General features: G+C 44.4%; 1 protein-coding gene across 5 annotated transcripts in view; it reads left to right on the forward strand.

Moving 5' to 3' along the window:
* Positions 1–9,273: 9,273 nt before the first annotated feature.
* UTP25 (UTP25 small subunit processome component) overlaps positions 9,274–17,213 on the forward strand; it is a 70,019-nt gene continuing 62,079 nt past the window's right edge. For 4 of the 5 annotated variants that reach the window (XM_081489642.1, XM_081489640.1, XM_081489643.1 and 1 more), the window contains exons 1-6: positions 9,274–9,430; positions 10,456–10,495; positions 11,206–11,443; positions 13,139–13,309; positions 15,023–15,111; positions 16,450–16,860. In XM_081489642.1, coding sequence (XP_081345768.1) covers positions 9,324–9,430; positions 10,456–10,495; positions 11,206–11,443; positions 13,139–13,309; positions 15,023–15,111; positions 16,450–16,860 — 1,056 coding nt within the window. In that variant the 5' untranslated portion in view covers positions 9,274–9,323. Of the gene's footprint in view, positions 9,431–10,455; positions 10,496–11,205; positions 11,444–13,138; positions 13,310–14,959; positions 15,112–16,449; positions 16,861–17,213 lie in introns of all 5 variants that reach the window. The other variant, XM_081489639.1, reaches the window with a different exon arrangement.

The raw sequence follows: 17,213 nt of genomic DNA on the forward strand, positions 1-17,213 counted from the left end.
ATTTTCAATGCAAGAATTTATGGTAAACTTATGATGGACATCTTTAGTTGCAAACCTTACTTCTAAAATTTTTTAGTTCTAGCCAGAATAAATGCACAGAGAGGAAAACAAGGACCAATAGAAAGCACAGGAAGATGCTAGAAAATCTTCTTCAAGAGAAATGTATGGTGGTTAAATATGGGGAAGGCTGACATTTATGAAGCTTCACCATGTGAAGAAGAAAAGCTGCCCCTCAAATGAAAGCCAAATCATTGTCCAAGGAAAAAGATTAAGATCACTGAAGCCTCCCACACCAGATGTAATAGCTGCTGCTGCTGCTGCTGCTAAGTCGCTTCAGTCGTGTCCGACTCTGTGCGACCCCGTGGATGGCAGCCCACCAGGCTCCGCCGTCCCTGGGATTCTCCAGGCAAGAACACTGGAGTGGGTTGCCATTTCCTTCTCCGGTGCATGAAAGGGAAAAGTTAAAGTGAAGTCGCTCAGTCGTGTCCGACTCTAAGTGACCCCATGGACTGTAGCCTACCAGGCTCTTCCGTCCATGGGATTTTCCAGGCAAGACTACTGGAGTGGGGTGCCATTGCCTTCTCCACAGATGTGATAGACTCCACCGTTAAGCCTCTGATGGGAGGACCACACTGGGGAATGATTTGCTAACAGTCAAAAGTGGGACAACATAGCAGCTGCTGTTGGTTTGGGCTAATAGGCAATTATAAATTCAATTTAATTCAAGACGGTAATTCTTAACTTCATTTTTATTTTTTTTAAAGTAGGACCATAGTCTATTTCCCAAGGATTTTCCTCCACTTCTTTCCTTCTAAAGAAAAACATTCTCAAACTGTCATGTAGGTTAATTGCCGGTGCTCAGAAGAGTTGTGAATTTCACAGGCAAAATGGCACATAAAAGATGAGCGAGAAAAAAAATGCATCACATTTAAGACAGGCCATTGCCAGTTGAATCAATCACTCTTCCTCTGTTCTTTCAGTGCACAGCTCATACTTTCATTTAAGAATTTATTATGTTGTGATGTCACGGAGAATCACTGGCTTCTAAGACTTCGCCTTCCCTCTGGATTCCGAGCTCCCTGAGGCCAGGGCCTTTGTTTCATTCTTTCTCATCAACTCCCTTGGCACTCAATACAAGCCCAGTGTGCAGCAGGGCACAATCAATGATTACTCAACAAATAAATACCCTCCAGGTCCTACACTAGCCCTAGTGGCATATATGAAGTGCAACCTCATTTTGTACTTACTATGTTACTGAGATCCGAATCCCGAGGGATTGATCAGAAAGTGGGAGACACTACCAGCTTTCCTGTTCCCCAAACGGTTGCCCCTTCTCCGTCACTTGCTGGTTCTTCTTCACCTACCCCCCCCCACCCCGAAATTTACAAGGCCCCAGGGCCCAGTTCTCAGGCTGTATTTACACTACACGACCTCATTCCGTCTCATTCCCATGCTGACTGATCCCATTTGGGCATCCTGGCATCCTGGACTCCCCACTCCCCCCAACCCTGCCCGCCGAGTCCCAGATGTGCATGTACCCAGCTCCTGGACTCTCCACTTGGACATCTAATAGAAACCTCAAGCTTAACGTGTGACTTGAATGATCTTGACATTTATTTTTTTTGTCTACCAAGGTCATAAATGCTGTTTACATACTGCTCCAGCATGTTAACACCCTACGAGCTTCAAAAAACCAAATACATTTACAGTAGGATTATCAGTCACTAAAATGATGGGAAAGGAAATTTTACAGTTGTAAGAATGCAAAAAAAAACAATGTTCTCTTCAAGGCAATTTTGACCCAGACGGTCATTTAGTATCTGTCAGCATGGATACAGGGGTCTCTGACCCACAGGAGCAAGCAGAGGGAGAACAGAAACAGCTAAACAGTGATGGGGAGCAGGGCCCATTAGCTTGCACAGTAAGATCCCCTCCTGGTGTATCCACGCTGTGCAAGGAACTAGCATGGATGGCGTGGATTTCATAGATTGAATTCACTACAGTCTCAACTTAGGAGAAACTAGAAATACTAGCTTCGACAAACGTTGAGAAGTGGGAGGAAGCATTTTGGAGGTGGGCAGAATCAAGCGTGAACTAACTGAGACTTCCCCGGTGGTCCAGTGGTTAAGAATCCATCTGCCAATGCAGGGGACCCGGGTTCCATCCCTGGTTCGGGAAGATCCCACGTGTTGCAGAAAGACTAAGCCTGTGAGCCACAACTACCGAAGCCCCCACACCTAGAGCCCGTGCTGTGCAACAGAGAAGCCACCACAGTGAGAATCCTGCACACACCGCGAAGAGAAGCCCCTGATCACCGCAACCAGAAAAAAAGAAAGTTGCACGCAGCAACAAAGACCCAGCACCACCAAAAAGAAATTAATAAAATGTTGAAAATAGACAGTGGGCTAACTGCTGCAGGGAGGCATCGGAAAGGAAGATTCAACGTCCTCGCCACCCTACAGATCCCACTGTGATTTCTCTCAAGTCCACATCTGATCACATCACCCACTTGTTTGAAATCCTTTAACAGCCCCTCACCTCTGCATGGAATTGGGCCTCAACTCCCCAGCAAGGGGTTTAGAAGACTGACTTCTCACCTGCCCATCTCTCCAACCCCTCCCCTGCCACGTACCCACCTCAGCAGCGTGAACCATGGGCAGTTCTCCAAACACATCCTTCCCACCTGGTTCATGCTATTCCCTCTCCCTGGAATGTCCTTTCTCAGGAAACTCTGACTCACTGTATCCTCTGTGCAACTTCCCGTGACCTTTCCTCTCTCCTCCACAGCAGGATGAGCTTCTTTGTCTTCCGGGTTCCTAAAACGCTTTGCACAAGGGCATGGCAACCCACTCCAGTACTCTTCCTTGGAGAATCTGGTGCACAGAGGAGCCTGGCAGGCTACAGTCCATGGGGTTGCAAAGAGTTGGACACCACTGAGCGACTAACAAATCCCTCTGTACATCCTTCTCATCCAGCTTTTAGTCCATGACAATATAATTACTTCCTAACTGTTTTGTCTCCCCAACTAGACTGTGAGGTCTTCAAGGGGAAAGTCCGAGGTCTGAGTTTTTGAAATCCTCGATGCCTAATGTTGTAATAGGAACACGGTAACTGCTTAGAAAATATTTGATAATGAATGAATGTTTGCCTGCAGAGCCTTTGCCAGAAAATGTGAAAAACAAGAGTGTAGTTATACCGACGTTCCACTAGAGGGAGGGATTAAAACTTTATCCCCTCGAAGGGTGCGAGCTCAGTCTGTCCAACTCTTTTCAGCCCCCTGGACTGTTGCCATCCAGGCTCCTCTGTCCATGGAATTTTCAAGGAGGGAATACTGGAGTGGGTTGCTATTTTCTACTCAAGGGATCTTCTTGACCCAGGGATTGAACCCACGTCTCTTGTGTCTTCTGCATTGGCAGGCACATTCTTTACCACTGAGCCACCTGGGAAGTCCCTCCATCCCCTCTAGAGGAGCATTTTACCTTGTTCTCAATCAGATGAATGTAATCTGATAAAATATTTCAGTTTTAGGCTAGATCTAATATAAATCAACCTCCGATAAGCTTGAGGAAGCGTATTTAAAGGTCATTCTGTGCCAGGCTCTGGGTTTGACAATGGGTAGTTCTTATGGGTACAGATGAATAGAAAGGGTAGACACTATATACAGTAGTATTTTACATTTTCAAGTTATGTAGAGTGCACTGAAGTGCATCACAAAGCTTTCTCTTTTTTCAGGCATAATCTCATTTTCTAAAATATGCTCCACCTAGAGAGCTCATTGCTCTTACACAATAAACGCTGAGGAATCCGATGACTACATAGCTGTCTAATTTCCTGTTGCCCTATATCCCTCATATCCTGTCTTGATCACACACACACATGCTGTTCATGAAGTCAGCAGAAACAACTCCTACAGTCTAAGATCTAGAATCTAGATTCATCTCAAGTTCAATACCGATGTTCAGTGAACATGACAGATGAACAAATGCTCAACAGCAGCAGGTGACCCTCCTCCCCCGGTCCCCAACCCCCACGGGCCCCAAAACACCGACCTACCTGCTTCCTTAGCACTCAACCTCTATCAGTTCAGCATTTACCACGGTGTATCGCAAGCCTGGATGAGGCTGAGCACTCCATGAAGAGGCTGGCATGCACCCTCTTCTTTCTCCCAGCCTCAGCTGCTAGCCCAGCACCTGGCCCATGGCGTTTAGTACACTTTTTTAAATGAATAAACAAGCTCATTTCATTAGAAGGGTAGTGAGAGACTGATTCCTGCCGGCACTCTCAGGGAGAGGCTAGATTGCTTTAGGCTGTACACAGACATGTTGTGGACAAATGGTAGAGAAGCCGGTCTCGTATGTAGAAAACTGTCTGGTTTGAGGCCTCTGGGAGGAGACATACTTACCTTCTCCAGAATCCTCCCAAATCAGTAGCTGAGGTGCAGGAGCTTTCATCATTAGAGTCATACCTTTGGTATGGCTCCCTGTCAACACATCTTGAACCCATGTGCCCTTCTTATCACCGTATTATCACATAAATTTCAAACCCCAAACATCCCCAGTATCTGATCTGTGTCCTCAAATTATACATCCCCAACAGCCTCCCCTTCCTGCTCTGTTGAAAATCTCAGGTAGGCTCCTGCTTACTTTTTGTGGTTTGCATTAGAACATAGTTTGCCTTTTCAAATGCTGCTGCTGCTGCTGATAAGTTGCTTCAGTCGTGCCCAACTCTGTGCAACCCCATAGACGGCAGCCCACCAGGCTCTGCCATCCCTGGGATTCTCCAGGCAAGAACACTGGAGTGGGTTGCCATTTCCTTCTCCAATGCTCAAAAGTGAAAAGTGAAAATGAAGTCGCTCAGTCGTGTCCGACTCTTCGCGGCCCCATGGACTGCAGCCTACCTGGCTCCTCTGGCCATGGGATTTTCCAGGCAAGAGTACTGGAGTGGGTTGCCATTGCCTTCTCCAGCCTTTTCAAATACATCACTATATATCAAATAAGCTCTTTCCAACCATATACACCACAATCTTTACAAGGGATTTAAACACATCGATTTGTGTAATTCCATGAGTTCACAATGATACTTAAAATTAAAAAAAAAAAAAACTTGGTCAGCATTAGAAGATCTACTGAATTGATTCCTTACATTTAAAATTAGTAAAAGAAGGGAAGGAATCAAGCATTTCTCCTGCCTTTCCTATACAAACAGTTGTTATTGTTCAGTCACCCAGTCATGTCTGACTCTTTGTGACCCCACAGACTGCAGCACGCCAGGCTTCCCTCTCCCTCACCATCTCCCAAAGTTTGCCCAAGTTTATGTCCATTCCATCAGTCAGTCATGCCATCCAGCCCTCTCATCCTCTGATGCCCTCTTGTCCTTCTTCCCTCAATCTTTCCCAGCATCAGGGACCATAAAGAAGGCAGAGTGCCAAAGAATTGATGGCTTGGGACTGTAGTGCTGGAGAAGACTCCCGAGAGTCCCTTGGACAGCAAGGAAATCAAACCAGTCAATCTTAAAGAAAATCAACTCTGAATATTCGTTGGAAGGACTCATGCTAAAGCTGAAGCTCCAGTCTTTTGGTCATCTGATACGAACAGTTGGCTCATTGGAGAAGTCCTGATACAAACAGTACCACTGGGTAAACAAAATTTAGGAGAAGGAAAAGCCCATTTTCAGAGAAATAGTTCAACAAGGAAGTGAAGGAGAAATGATAGAACTAGAATATCACCCCCTATGATAGAATTAGAATGTGACCTCTAACGAATTAACAAATTTAAACACTGATTACCTACGACTGACACTATCACAAAATGAAAGGCAACCAGATGTTGTATGCCTCCTGATGGAAGAATAAAATACCAGCTACAGTGAAGTGTGATCCAAGTTCTAGATCCAACAATGTATTCATGAGAGATAGAGAGACCATCAGTTCAGTTCAGTCGCTCAGTCATGTTCTACTCTTTTCGACCCCATGAGCTGCAGCACACCAGGCCTCCCTGTCTAACACCAACTCCCGGAGCCTACCCAAACTCATGTCCATTGAGTCGGTGATGCCATCTAAGCATCTCATCCTCTGTCGTCCCCTTCTCCTCCTGCCCTCAATCTTTCCCAGCATCAGGGTCTTTTCCAATGAGTCAGCTCTTCGCATCAGGTGGCCAAAGTATTGAAGTTTCAGCTTCAACATCAGTCCTTCCAATGAACACCCAGGACTGATCTCCTTTAGGATGGACTGGTTGGATCTCCTTGCAGTCCAAGGGACTCTCAACAGTCTTCTCCAACAACACAGTTCAAAAGCATCAATTCTTCGGCGCTCAGCTTTCTTCACAGTCCAACTCTCGCATCCATACATGACTACTGGAAAAACCATAGCCATGACTAGATGGACCTTTGTTGACAAAGTAATGTCTCTACTTTTTAATATGCTGTCTAGGTTGGTCATAACTTTCCTTCCAAGGAGTAAGCTTCTTTTAATTTCATTGCTGCAATCACCATCTGCAGTGATTTTGGAGCCCCCCAAAAAAGTCTCTCACTGTTTCCACTGTTTCCCCATCTATTTGCCATGAAGTGATGGGACCAGATGGCATGATCTTAGTTTTCTGAATGTTGAGCTTTAAGCCAACTTTTTCACTCTCCTCTTTCACTTTCATCAAGAGGCTCTTTAGTTCTTCTTCACTTTCTGCCATAAGAGAGACCATCAGAATACATTAAATTAATTGTGTAAAAAAAGACATTTATGAGAAATTTGAACACTGACTGGATATATGATGATACTAAATAATTTATTAGGTAAAATAGCGCCATTGTGGCTGTGTTAATGAAATAACCCTTATATTTTAGATATTTTAAAATACATGTTTACAGATGAAATAATACAATGTCAGAGACTGGCTTCAAAAATAATATGGTGTGGGGGTTGGAGGGGTCAGGGTAGGGGGCGGGTGATCGTATGAAACACCCTATGTTAAAGCTGAGGGAAGGAAGCACGGGAGTGTATCATACTGTCTTGAATACTTTAGCACCTAATTGAAATTTTCCAAAGAAAAGGTTTTCAACAAAGAGAAATGGACACCTTTCTGAATATTCTAACAGTCTTGTCCTACGGGCAGTCATCCTTGTCTACCCCTGAGGATCAATATCCCGGGGAGTCTCCTCAGACGGAAAATACCCAGGGAAAAGTAACATTGATTCATTGAACTCTCTTTACAAACTAGTATAAAAGATTACTTCCTGCACTGTTTTCACCACTGAAAATACTGAGTGCCTGAGGGGAAAGGTGAAAGAACACCTCGGAGGAGGGGGAAGGAAGAGCCGAGTGAGGGAAGACAAAGGGGAAGAACACACTCTGCCTTCGTTACACTTTTCCCAGGGCCTTCACTAGTTGGCACATGCACCTTCTTTGTGTGGGTTTTACTAAGAGAACTTTCGCTGGGAGCTGGACAAAAGTGTTTCAGTTCTGAACTCTCAGGTTAAAACTGCACAAAGCATCCCCTTTTATGTTGTCAAAGGCTAATATAAATAAATATTTTCAGAAGTAGCCTCACTGAGCCAATGATGAGACCGCTTGGGTGGAGCTAGGACAGTTTTTTCTGGACCTGGAAGCAGTCGGGACCTGTCCATAGGACTACAATGACGTGGAAACCAGGAGAGAGCAAGGAGTCACCTGAAGTGCTCAAGAGTATACCTTTTTATAGCAGATCTCTGGAAGAATACCAAGAAACTGGTTGCCTCTGGGGAGGGAAGCTGGGGCACTTGGAATAGGATGGGAGGAGAAAAAAACAGTATGACTTTATTGTCATAGCCAGGTTATACTGTGGTTAGTGCCTTAAAATATGTGATGACATTTTGCAAACAGCCTTTTGTTGACATAAGTGACTGTACTTTTTATCTCGGTATTAGACAGAAGACAGATGTCTGTTTGTTTATGGCTTCCTTGGCTGGGTCAGCTTCTGGCTCTACCTGCTGTTTGCATATTTTCTTGATTATCCCTCCTCTCCCCACCCCTCTCACCTTAGCCTCCCAGATCTAATTAGAAGTAGTAGATGGTCCCTAAAACCACAAGAATAGGATTCTAATAGTTCTGGTGCGACTTCTGTAGGTGTGACATGGAACTGTACAAAGTTCAAATGCTCCCACTGAAGCGTCTGTAATAACAGAGTGAGTGAACACTGTCTTTAACGGCTCCTGTTTTACCTTAAATATTCAGGTGAATGCTGTGGTTTATAATTGACCTTTTAAGTTACTATTAGGAAAAAAGCGTCTCTTTGTGTTTATGGAGCGGTTTTTAGTAACTCTGCATATGCTGCATGCCTCTTGAGTCCAGTTGCATTTTTTGTTTTTCCTTCTGTTTATTGAAATTATTATTTACTTACATTAAAATGGACCCATTTTAAATGCATAGTTTGATTAATTTTGGTAATTGTATACAAGGTGTAACCAACCCCATGATGCAGGTGGAGAAAAGTTACTTCACCTTTTAAAGTGTTCAGTCCTGCTTTGCCCCAATTCGGTTTTGAGGCTCTTTATTTTTACTGCTTTCTCTATTATGACTCTCTGGGTGATTTACGAAAGTCACTTTACCTCTCTGGATGTGTTTCTGCTCTTGGAACATGAAAAAATGTCGGAACAGATTTGTTACCAGGGGCCCTTGCAATACTTTCAGAAAATGAGGGGGTAGGGTAAGGGCAAGGATCTCAGCCTTGTGCGCCCACTGTCCCTGTGTGAAGACATGGCGCAGGCATGTGACAGGTCCCGGAGGGAAAAGCCTGTGGTCGCATCCGACAGACTTAGGCTTCCATCTCCTCTCTTGTTAGTGTGCATGTAACCTTTTGAAAGCATCAGCTTTTCATCTCCAATATCAGATTAATTAACAAGACGCATTTGTGTATTGTTATGAGGATGAATTGAGACGAGCCAGCACCCTTAAATGTTGGTTAGTATTTTTATTTCGGTCTAATATAAAGCACTGCATTCACCCATCTCCGCCACTACACGTTCACGCAGGCTGATTCTCACAACCACAAGGTACATCCACCATTTACCCATCTGGGGAAGCCGGGGGCCCGTCTGCCTACTTTCGGCCTGTCTTCTACAGCTCAGAAAAGACGGGCATGCGAGCACGTGCTTCCAAAGAACCCCGCTAGGGGGCGAAACGGGAAACAGCAGTTCCAACGCCTGTCGCACAAGCGCGACGTAAAGCGGGTCTGCTTTATGGCACGCCCCTGCCGCCGTAAAGGGCCGCCGGCGGTCGCGCGCGGCTGGGTCGACGGGACTACTTCCAGGTTTGAGAGGAGCTAGTGTTGGAGGTGCGCGGACTTGTGGTGCTCGCCATGGGTAAACGTGGGAGCCGGAGCCAGAGCCAGCTGCTCGGCTCCCTGACTAAAAAGCAGAAGAAGCATCTTCGGGATTTCGGCGAGGAGCACCCCTTCTATGACAGGTGCGGAGGGGCGCGGCGGGACCCGCGCTGCCTGCCCCCTCTCCCGGAGGAAGCCCGCGTGTCCCCGGCGTTGCGCCCGCGCGCGCCCAGGGGCTGTGACAGGGCGCCCGCGCTGCCCCGGGCTGGGCATCCTGGCGACTTCCCGCCCGAGACGCGGTGTTCTTCTCCCGTCTGCCTGCCTTTCGCTGAGCCGGTCGCTTTCTGCCAGACCCCACACACCTTATGTGGGTGCGGGTGTCGGGGGTGGTTTTTGTACTGTCAGAGATTTTTCTGGGATCGTTTTGATGTTTTTAAACATTTGCTTGGGGCTACCCTGGTGGCTCAGACGGTAAAGAATACGCCTGCAATGCGGGAGACCCGGGTTCCATCCCTGGGTCGGGAAGATCCCCTGGAGTAGGAAATGGCAACCCACTCTAGTACTCTTGCCTCAAAAATCCCGTGGACAGAGGAGCCTGGGGGGCTACAGTCCATGGGGTCGCAAAGAGTCGGACGCGACTGAGCGACTTAACTTTGGGGCCTTCGGCATCATCGGTCTATTCCGTGACAGTGAGGAAACTGATGTATGGGCAGCTGCGGGTTTCCTCTATAAGTGTCTCGACTCCCATTTATGATCATAGCTCTTCTCCCGCCAGTTGGGCCGCTTTATCAAAAATTTAGAGGGACGCTAGAAAAGGTGAACCCCAAGGGTTTTAATTTACCAAACGTTCCTGTCTTTTCGGATGAGATCTAGTTACTGTGTGAGTCTCGTATTTATCCTGTGATCTTGTTATTTATCCTGTGATCTTGTTAAACTTTTACATTTGTCGATTATCATCTATTTGGCATTTTCTTGCAATCCCTGTTCGAGTGCATATGGAGTTTTTACATGACTATGGTTAATAATGTATTTATAGTATATAGTTATAGTGTATTTATGTTATAATGTATTTCTAGTCTGCTATGCTTATTAGAAGTTGAATCATTAGACTTTTTCCTAATTGTTACATACCAGTAGTTAAAGTTTAACATTACCTGTTTCTTCTTAGGGTTTCCAGAAAGGAAGCAAAACCACAGACTTGTCAACTGGTAATGCTTTATACTTTCCTTGTGATAATTGATTCTGGGCTGTTGCTTCTCTGACATTATATACAATAACAAAGTTTGGCTACATTTCCGTGCTTTGATTTTAGATGTAAGCTATTATTTTCATAATATTGCTTAGTTCTGAATGCGGATGTGTGTTTAAATTCCACTGTGATAACTAATACAGTACAGAGTTTGTAACTGTCCTGAGAGATGAGCATTTTAGAACTTGTTAAGGACACATACCAGAGGGCTCTTGGTAAATCCTAAGAGGAAATGTCTTGTGTACTTAACATAAAATAGAGTGGAAAATCATAAAAGGTCTTAACTCATTAAAACAAACTCAGAAAAATTGCTACATTTTTTGTTGTTGTTGTTGCATTGTAGTTTTTTCTGTTGCTCCTTTAAAAGTGCCAAATGTCTGACACAGATGAGATTACCTTATAACCTAAAGCTCAACTTTAGTCTACTTTCTTCCCATATAGAAGATTAACAATTCAAAGAAGAGGAAGATCTTTTAGAAGTGTAGCTAGGTTAGCTATTTTAAATAAATTTGGTGCAAGGTTTGGTTGAATAGATATTGCATAGTTACAGAAAAGCTAATTTTAATTTAGAAAAATCTGAACTTGTTCCACTGTGGACCTGATGATAGTGATGGGGTATCCATGAGAACAATATACTTCTTGTTTTTAAAATCCTTATTTTCCTTCCAGTCAGAGAGTTCAGATACTTCAAGTTCTGAAAGTGAAGCAGAGAGTGAACCAGAACAAGTGTCTGGTTATCATCGATTACTCGCCACATTAAAGAATGTTTCCAAGGAAGAGGAGGAGGAGGAGGAGGAAGAAGAAGAAGACAGTGTTATGGATGAGACAGAAATGAATCTTGAAGATGGCGATAGCGACACCAGTGAGGAGGTAGAAATGGCAGCAGAGTCTACTGACATGCAGAGGAGTAAGTGTCTCTGGTGTGGGTCTAACATCTTTGCTGGGACCACAGACAGATTGCCCCAAGTGTACAGTGCCTTGTGCTATATGAGGTGGGTGAAAGCACATGGGTTCAAAGCAGAGATTCTTAACCTTGCTGGGCTTGGTGATAACTTTGAGATCTGATAGAAGGCACAGGACCCTCTGGCCATAAACGTGGAGAAGTGACGTTTTTGCTTATGATTTCCAGGACTTCAATCCTAGTTAAAGTTCCCCTGATTTGGAGGAAAGGGAACATAGTTCTATTTTTGTAGCAATCTCAATTTATTAAAGAGATTACTGTCCCTTGAGGAACCATGTGTAATGGACGATAGACATGAAATATACATAACATTTCAGGCAGCAGATCTGGATGGAACAGACAGATATAAGGTGGTGAAGAGATGCAGAGAGGTCACATGCTGCCAGGGTAGATGAGGGAAGGCCTCAGAGAAGAGCTGGGATTGAAAGCTTAAAGGGAATCTGCCTTACTCAGACGTCTAGGTGACTTTTTAATTAACTTTAAAATCAACTTTATTGAAGCATGATTTACATACAATAAAGGGTATCCATTTCAAATATGTAATTCGGTAAGTTTTGACAAATTGTGTATGTCTGTATTACCACCACCAAAATCAAGATACAGAACATTTCCAATACCTGCAAAAAGTTTTCTTCTTGTCCCTTTGCAATCAGGCTGGCATCAGGCAACCACTGACCAGCTCTTTCACTATATATTAATTTTGTCTGTTTTAGAAATTCTTATGAATGACAGCATACCATAAGTACCCTTTTGTGTCTGGCTTCTTTGGCTTCTCATGTTTTTGTGACTCATCCATGTAGTTCATGTTAGTAATTCATTTCTTTTTGTTGCTAGAGTAGTAGTCCATTGTCTGAATATGTCTGGGTAGCTTTTTATACCCTATTATCTTAATACCTGTTTGCTTGACTATTGTTTTCTATACTTTAAGGTGTCACACACCAGTCTTAGTGTTTTAATTCATCATTTGTACTGGGATAAATAAATCATTGCCTTAGACTTAGGGATTTCTTGTTTAATTTTGTTGCTTTTTCAGCTTTCTTTCATGTTTTGGGTTTTTACAGATGAAAAGTTGTTTTCTTTTTAATTGTAAAAGTAGTATATATTTACCGTAAAAGTTTAGGAGGGTAATATAATATAGTTCACTTGTATTGGCACCACCCTGAGATGAACACCTTTAACATTGTATATAACCTTCCAGACTACTTTTTTATGGATATATGAGTGAATACGAGTCTATACATATATTTGTGAGTATGGTCTCATATATTCCTGTAACTTACTTTTCTTTGTTAATAATACAGTGTTTGTAACTGTGGATTGACGTTAGCTTAATCACGGAGTATTCCATTGTAAATACTGTGTGGTAATTTAATTAGTACCCCATCAATAGAAGTGATGAAATCATTTTTCCAGTTATTTGTTACAATCAGTGTTGCTTTGAACATCGTTACATGTACCAGGTCAACAGTCCAGCGTAATTTTGAAACTTCTATCTTCCAACCTGAATTGGCTTAAAAGTAAATGATGGCAGTGAATGTCAGTGTCAGTATAGGCTGAGGAATTAGATTTCATTTGTCAAGAGAAATGTAATTGTATTCAAGAGCAGTAAATAATTTTATAAAATATTTCCCAAAATTGCAGGTGTGGCCTCACCTGCTGACCCTGAGGGAAAAGATGGGCACGGGCCACCGGGCACATCCGAGGAGTCCCCCGAGGAGTTTACAGACGCAAAACATGAGTCACTCTTCAGCCTAGAAACCAATTTCCTTGAAGAGGAAAGTGGCAGCGACTCTCCTCCGAAAGCATCACAAGGTCAGAGCCCGGTGTTCATTGTTTGAATTCACCTGGTGCTAGGTAGGGGCTTGTTAAATCTCCCGATACTGGGATGGGCAGCGATAAAAACAGTTAGCTAGCCGCCAGATGTAGAGCTGGAAAGAAATGTTTCTCCAAGGCACTTTGTGTTTTTCAGGGCTTAGGCCATGTTGGGAGTCGGGGGCTGTTTGGGAGAACAAACGGTTGAAGAATGATAGCAGCAAAGACCAGTTCCCCAGAGCTGACATTCCCGCCGTTAGAGTCAGGGGAAGACCTCTGATTTCTCTTCCCCAAGCAGAGCAGGAGGAGAGTAGTACTTTGCATTTTTCTCTCTACCCGTCACTTCTCAGTTCCTGTAAGCAGCGATTTTCCAGGTTTGTGAGACCCGGAAGTGGCTCATCCATTTGGTCCTTACTACCGGGGAGCACCTCAGAAGCCGGAGCGCCCCGCCTTTTCCGCTCAGCCTGTCTCCACCTCCTGGCCGTCCTCTGCCCCCACGGCAGTCCCCTGGACAAGGCCTGCCTGTGGAAGGCTGAGGCGGGTCTCTGCGTGTGCCTGGATGGGCAGGTCAGGTTGGCCTCAATCCCGTGTCCTGACTGCCCTTTTTGGTCCCAGTGCCGGTCGTCAACCAGGTCTGTCACAGAGGTTGAAATGTTAATCCTCGTTTGGTTCTGTTAGCTCTCCTGGAGAAGAGGGAGCAGTAGCAGGTAGAATTTGGGCACAAACCCCATTCTGAGCTTAAAAAACCCTTATGTTTCATAAAGAAGCTCAACTATAGTAAAGTTTCTCTGGTGGTTTTGCCTGTACAGATGTATTAGCACCTTGAATTATTTCCTACTCTTCACCCTAACCTTAGGTATTGCTGTTAGGTGCATTGCATTTGAGGTTTTACTGCCTGGGTCCTGAATAGGTCACTGAACTGTGCTTCTGAAATGAGTGGGACTGGAAGAGGAGACCGGGTGCCAGCACAGGGCACCGACGGTGACCCTGAGTGCGGGGGCACCGTTTGAGCCTTTGTTCCTCGGTTGAGTGTTGAGCATGTATAGGTGTCTTCAGTGCAAGTTAAACCAGACATGAAACCTGCCCTCGGGGATCTTGAGGTCTAATTAGATGAGGTAGGAAATACGCATATGTGTGTTGGGGTGGATGGTGGGGGACTTGAGAGTGATGACTGTCTGTAGGGGACCAGAGGTGGCCTGTTAGTGGTGCCAGCCCTGTGCCTGGGAAACAGTTGTTTACTGTGAGTCAGGGGTAACACTCAACTGATACTGTTTGGATATACAAAAATGAGGTGAAGGAGAGGAGAGAATTTTCAGTTAAAGAAAGGAAAACCACAGTGGCAGAAGAATTTGAGAGCCATGTCATTCAAAAATTACATTGGAGAAGTAGGTTAGAGGTGTATGTTGAATTTCAGGCAGAGAAGTTTCTTCAAAGGTTTTTGAGCTTGGAAATAGTGTGGTTAAAGAAATGCTTCAGGGAAATGAAGGTGTCAGGAACTTTAAAGCTCTGGACTGGGATAAATGATGGGGGAAGTAGATGGGGAAAAAAGGTGAGTTAACATCATGAAGAACACCATGTCATTAAAAGGGAAGACTGAAAAATCCCTGTCCTTTGCTCTAACTGTTCTAATCTTCTTTATTTCTGAATTAGATCCATTTCTACAACATGTGAACACAAAACTAACTGTTCTAATCTTCTTTATTTCTGAATTAGATCCATTTCTACAACATGTGAACACAAAACTGAAAGAAAAAGAAATCCAGGCTGTTGCCACAAGCCCCCAAACTACCCACCAGCTAAAAGTAAGTGTTGTTCCATCATCACAGTCACAAATGGAGAAAAGCAGTGATCTTGGGTTCTAGTGATCTCCCTAAATGTGTGATACACACCAGTGGCAGATGACTTGGTGGGGAGCAGGACACGGGGAGGCTGGAAGAACCTGTGTGTGCTCACTCACTCAGTCACGTCCGACTCTTTACGACCCCGTGGACTGCAGCCCGCCAGGCTCCGTGTTCACTGAAATTTTTATTGAGATAGTTCTTACAGATGCCAAGATACCCATGTACTCTTTGCCTAGTTTACCCCAGTGGTAACGTCCTGCAGAACTATAGTACAGTATCACAGTTAGGAAATTGCCATTGATACAGTCTCCTTGTCTTACTCAGGTTTCCTTGGTTTTGCTCCTGTTGGTTTGCGTGTGTTACTTAGTTCTGCACTGTTGTATCACGTGTGTAGGTTCCCATTTCTATCACCACAGCCAACATACAGAGCATTTCCAGCTCTGTAAAGATCCCTCCTCTTCTCTGGTGCTGTTTTATGACCACACCCACCTCCCTTCCCCCCCTTTCCTAACCCTTGGTAATAACCGCTAATCTGTTCTCCATTTCTGTCATCTTGTTATCTCAAAAGTGTTCTAGAAATACAATCATACAAATTGGCTTTTTTCACTCAGCACAGTTCCCTGGTAATACGTCCTACTTGTTTGCATATCTTTAGTAGTTAATTCTTTTTTATTGCAGAGGTCATCCTTTATTGCTAAGATCAGCAGTTTCATTAGAGTGCAAACATCCGCCCCCCCCCCCCCAAATCCCAAACAAAAACCTTGTTCAAAAAATAAAAAATAAAAAACCTAGCTCCATGCCCAGGTAAATTTGGAAAACTCTAGGTCAAACAAAGTGGAACAGAGTCATTGTTACAGGACACAGCAGAACCTTCATATCTGTATCTATTCTGCTGTGACTCTCCCTGAGGGGGATTAGGTTTTGTAGTGTTTATCAAAGTTACTTGACCATTGGGTACCTTTTTTTTGTCTAGAATAAATTTTGACTTCCTACAGCGTGGTCCACAGCACAGTCTCTGACCCACTGATTGAGTGAAGAGCTCACAAGTTTTCTAAAGTCAGGAACCCTGGGCTCTAACCCTTAGCTCTGTTCTCTTCTGTTTTGTCTGAATTCTGTAACCCTGAGTCTCAGCATTTCCTGAACTGTAAGAAGAGCATCATAGCATTTACCTTGCATGGTTGTTGTAAGGATTAAGTGAGAGAATCTGTAAGTCATCAGAGGCCTTTGTAAGTTAGGAAGTACTATATGATTGTAAGGTACTGTCGTTCATTTCTAACTTCTTGATTCTTTCTCCCACAGTGGCCCATCCTGGGCCAGCTTGTCTTTTCATCCAAGTTTCAGAAGTTGGAAACCTTTAAACCCCCAAAGGACATTGACTTAAAGTCAGTTCATCTTCAAAAGCCCCTGGAATCTACCTGGATCAAGACCAACAGCCAGTTCCTCTCTGGTCCCCCAAAATCAAGTAGCCCCTTCACACCCCTCCAGAAAGAGCTCTTCTTAATTATGAATTCTTACCGGGACCTGTTCTACCCAGAAAGGACCGCCCTGAAGAATGGGGAAGAGATCCGCCACGTGTACTGCCTGCATGTAATAAATCACGTCCTCAAAGCCAATGCCCAGGTGCTTGGCAACAACAGCAGACGCCGAAGCCAGAAACTTGGGGTGGGTGACGATGACGACTTCCGGGACCAGGGGCTGACAAGGCCCAAGGTGAGTGGCAGCAGAGCTTTGCCCCCAAGGAGGCTGTAAGGCACTACCATATAGGCCCTGGCACTTGGCACCTTCTTAGATGCTTTAATGATTGAAGTAATGAGCAAGTCCAAGACTGACCATATTAGCCGAGTAGTATTAGGGGAGTGCTGCAGACAGCTCAGTGGGCTGTCTTTAACAGTGGCTCTACCTGAAAACTTGAGTAGGAGGTACCTCCATGATAATTCTCCTTAAAGATAAACCCCGATCCTCTGCGTAAGTAGCACTCCACTGTAAATCTCTTCTTTGTGGCTGTCAGAGCTGGATGGGTCTTTAAAGAACTTCTTATTTGATCCCCTACATGTTAAATCTGT

The sequence above is a fragment of the Giraffa tippelskirchi genome, chromosome 5 (genome assembly GCF_054371585.1).
Source record: "Giraffa tippelskirchi isolate mGirTip1 chromosome 5, T2T-mGirTip1v1.2.pri, whole genome shotgun sequence".
NCBI lineage: Eukaryota > Metazoa > Chordata > Mammalia > Artiodactyla > Giraffidae > Giraffa > Giraffa tippelskirchi.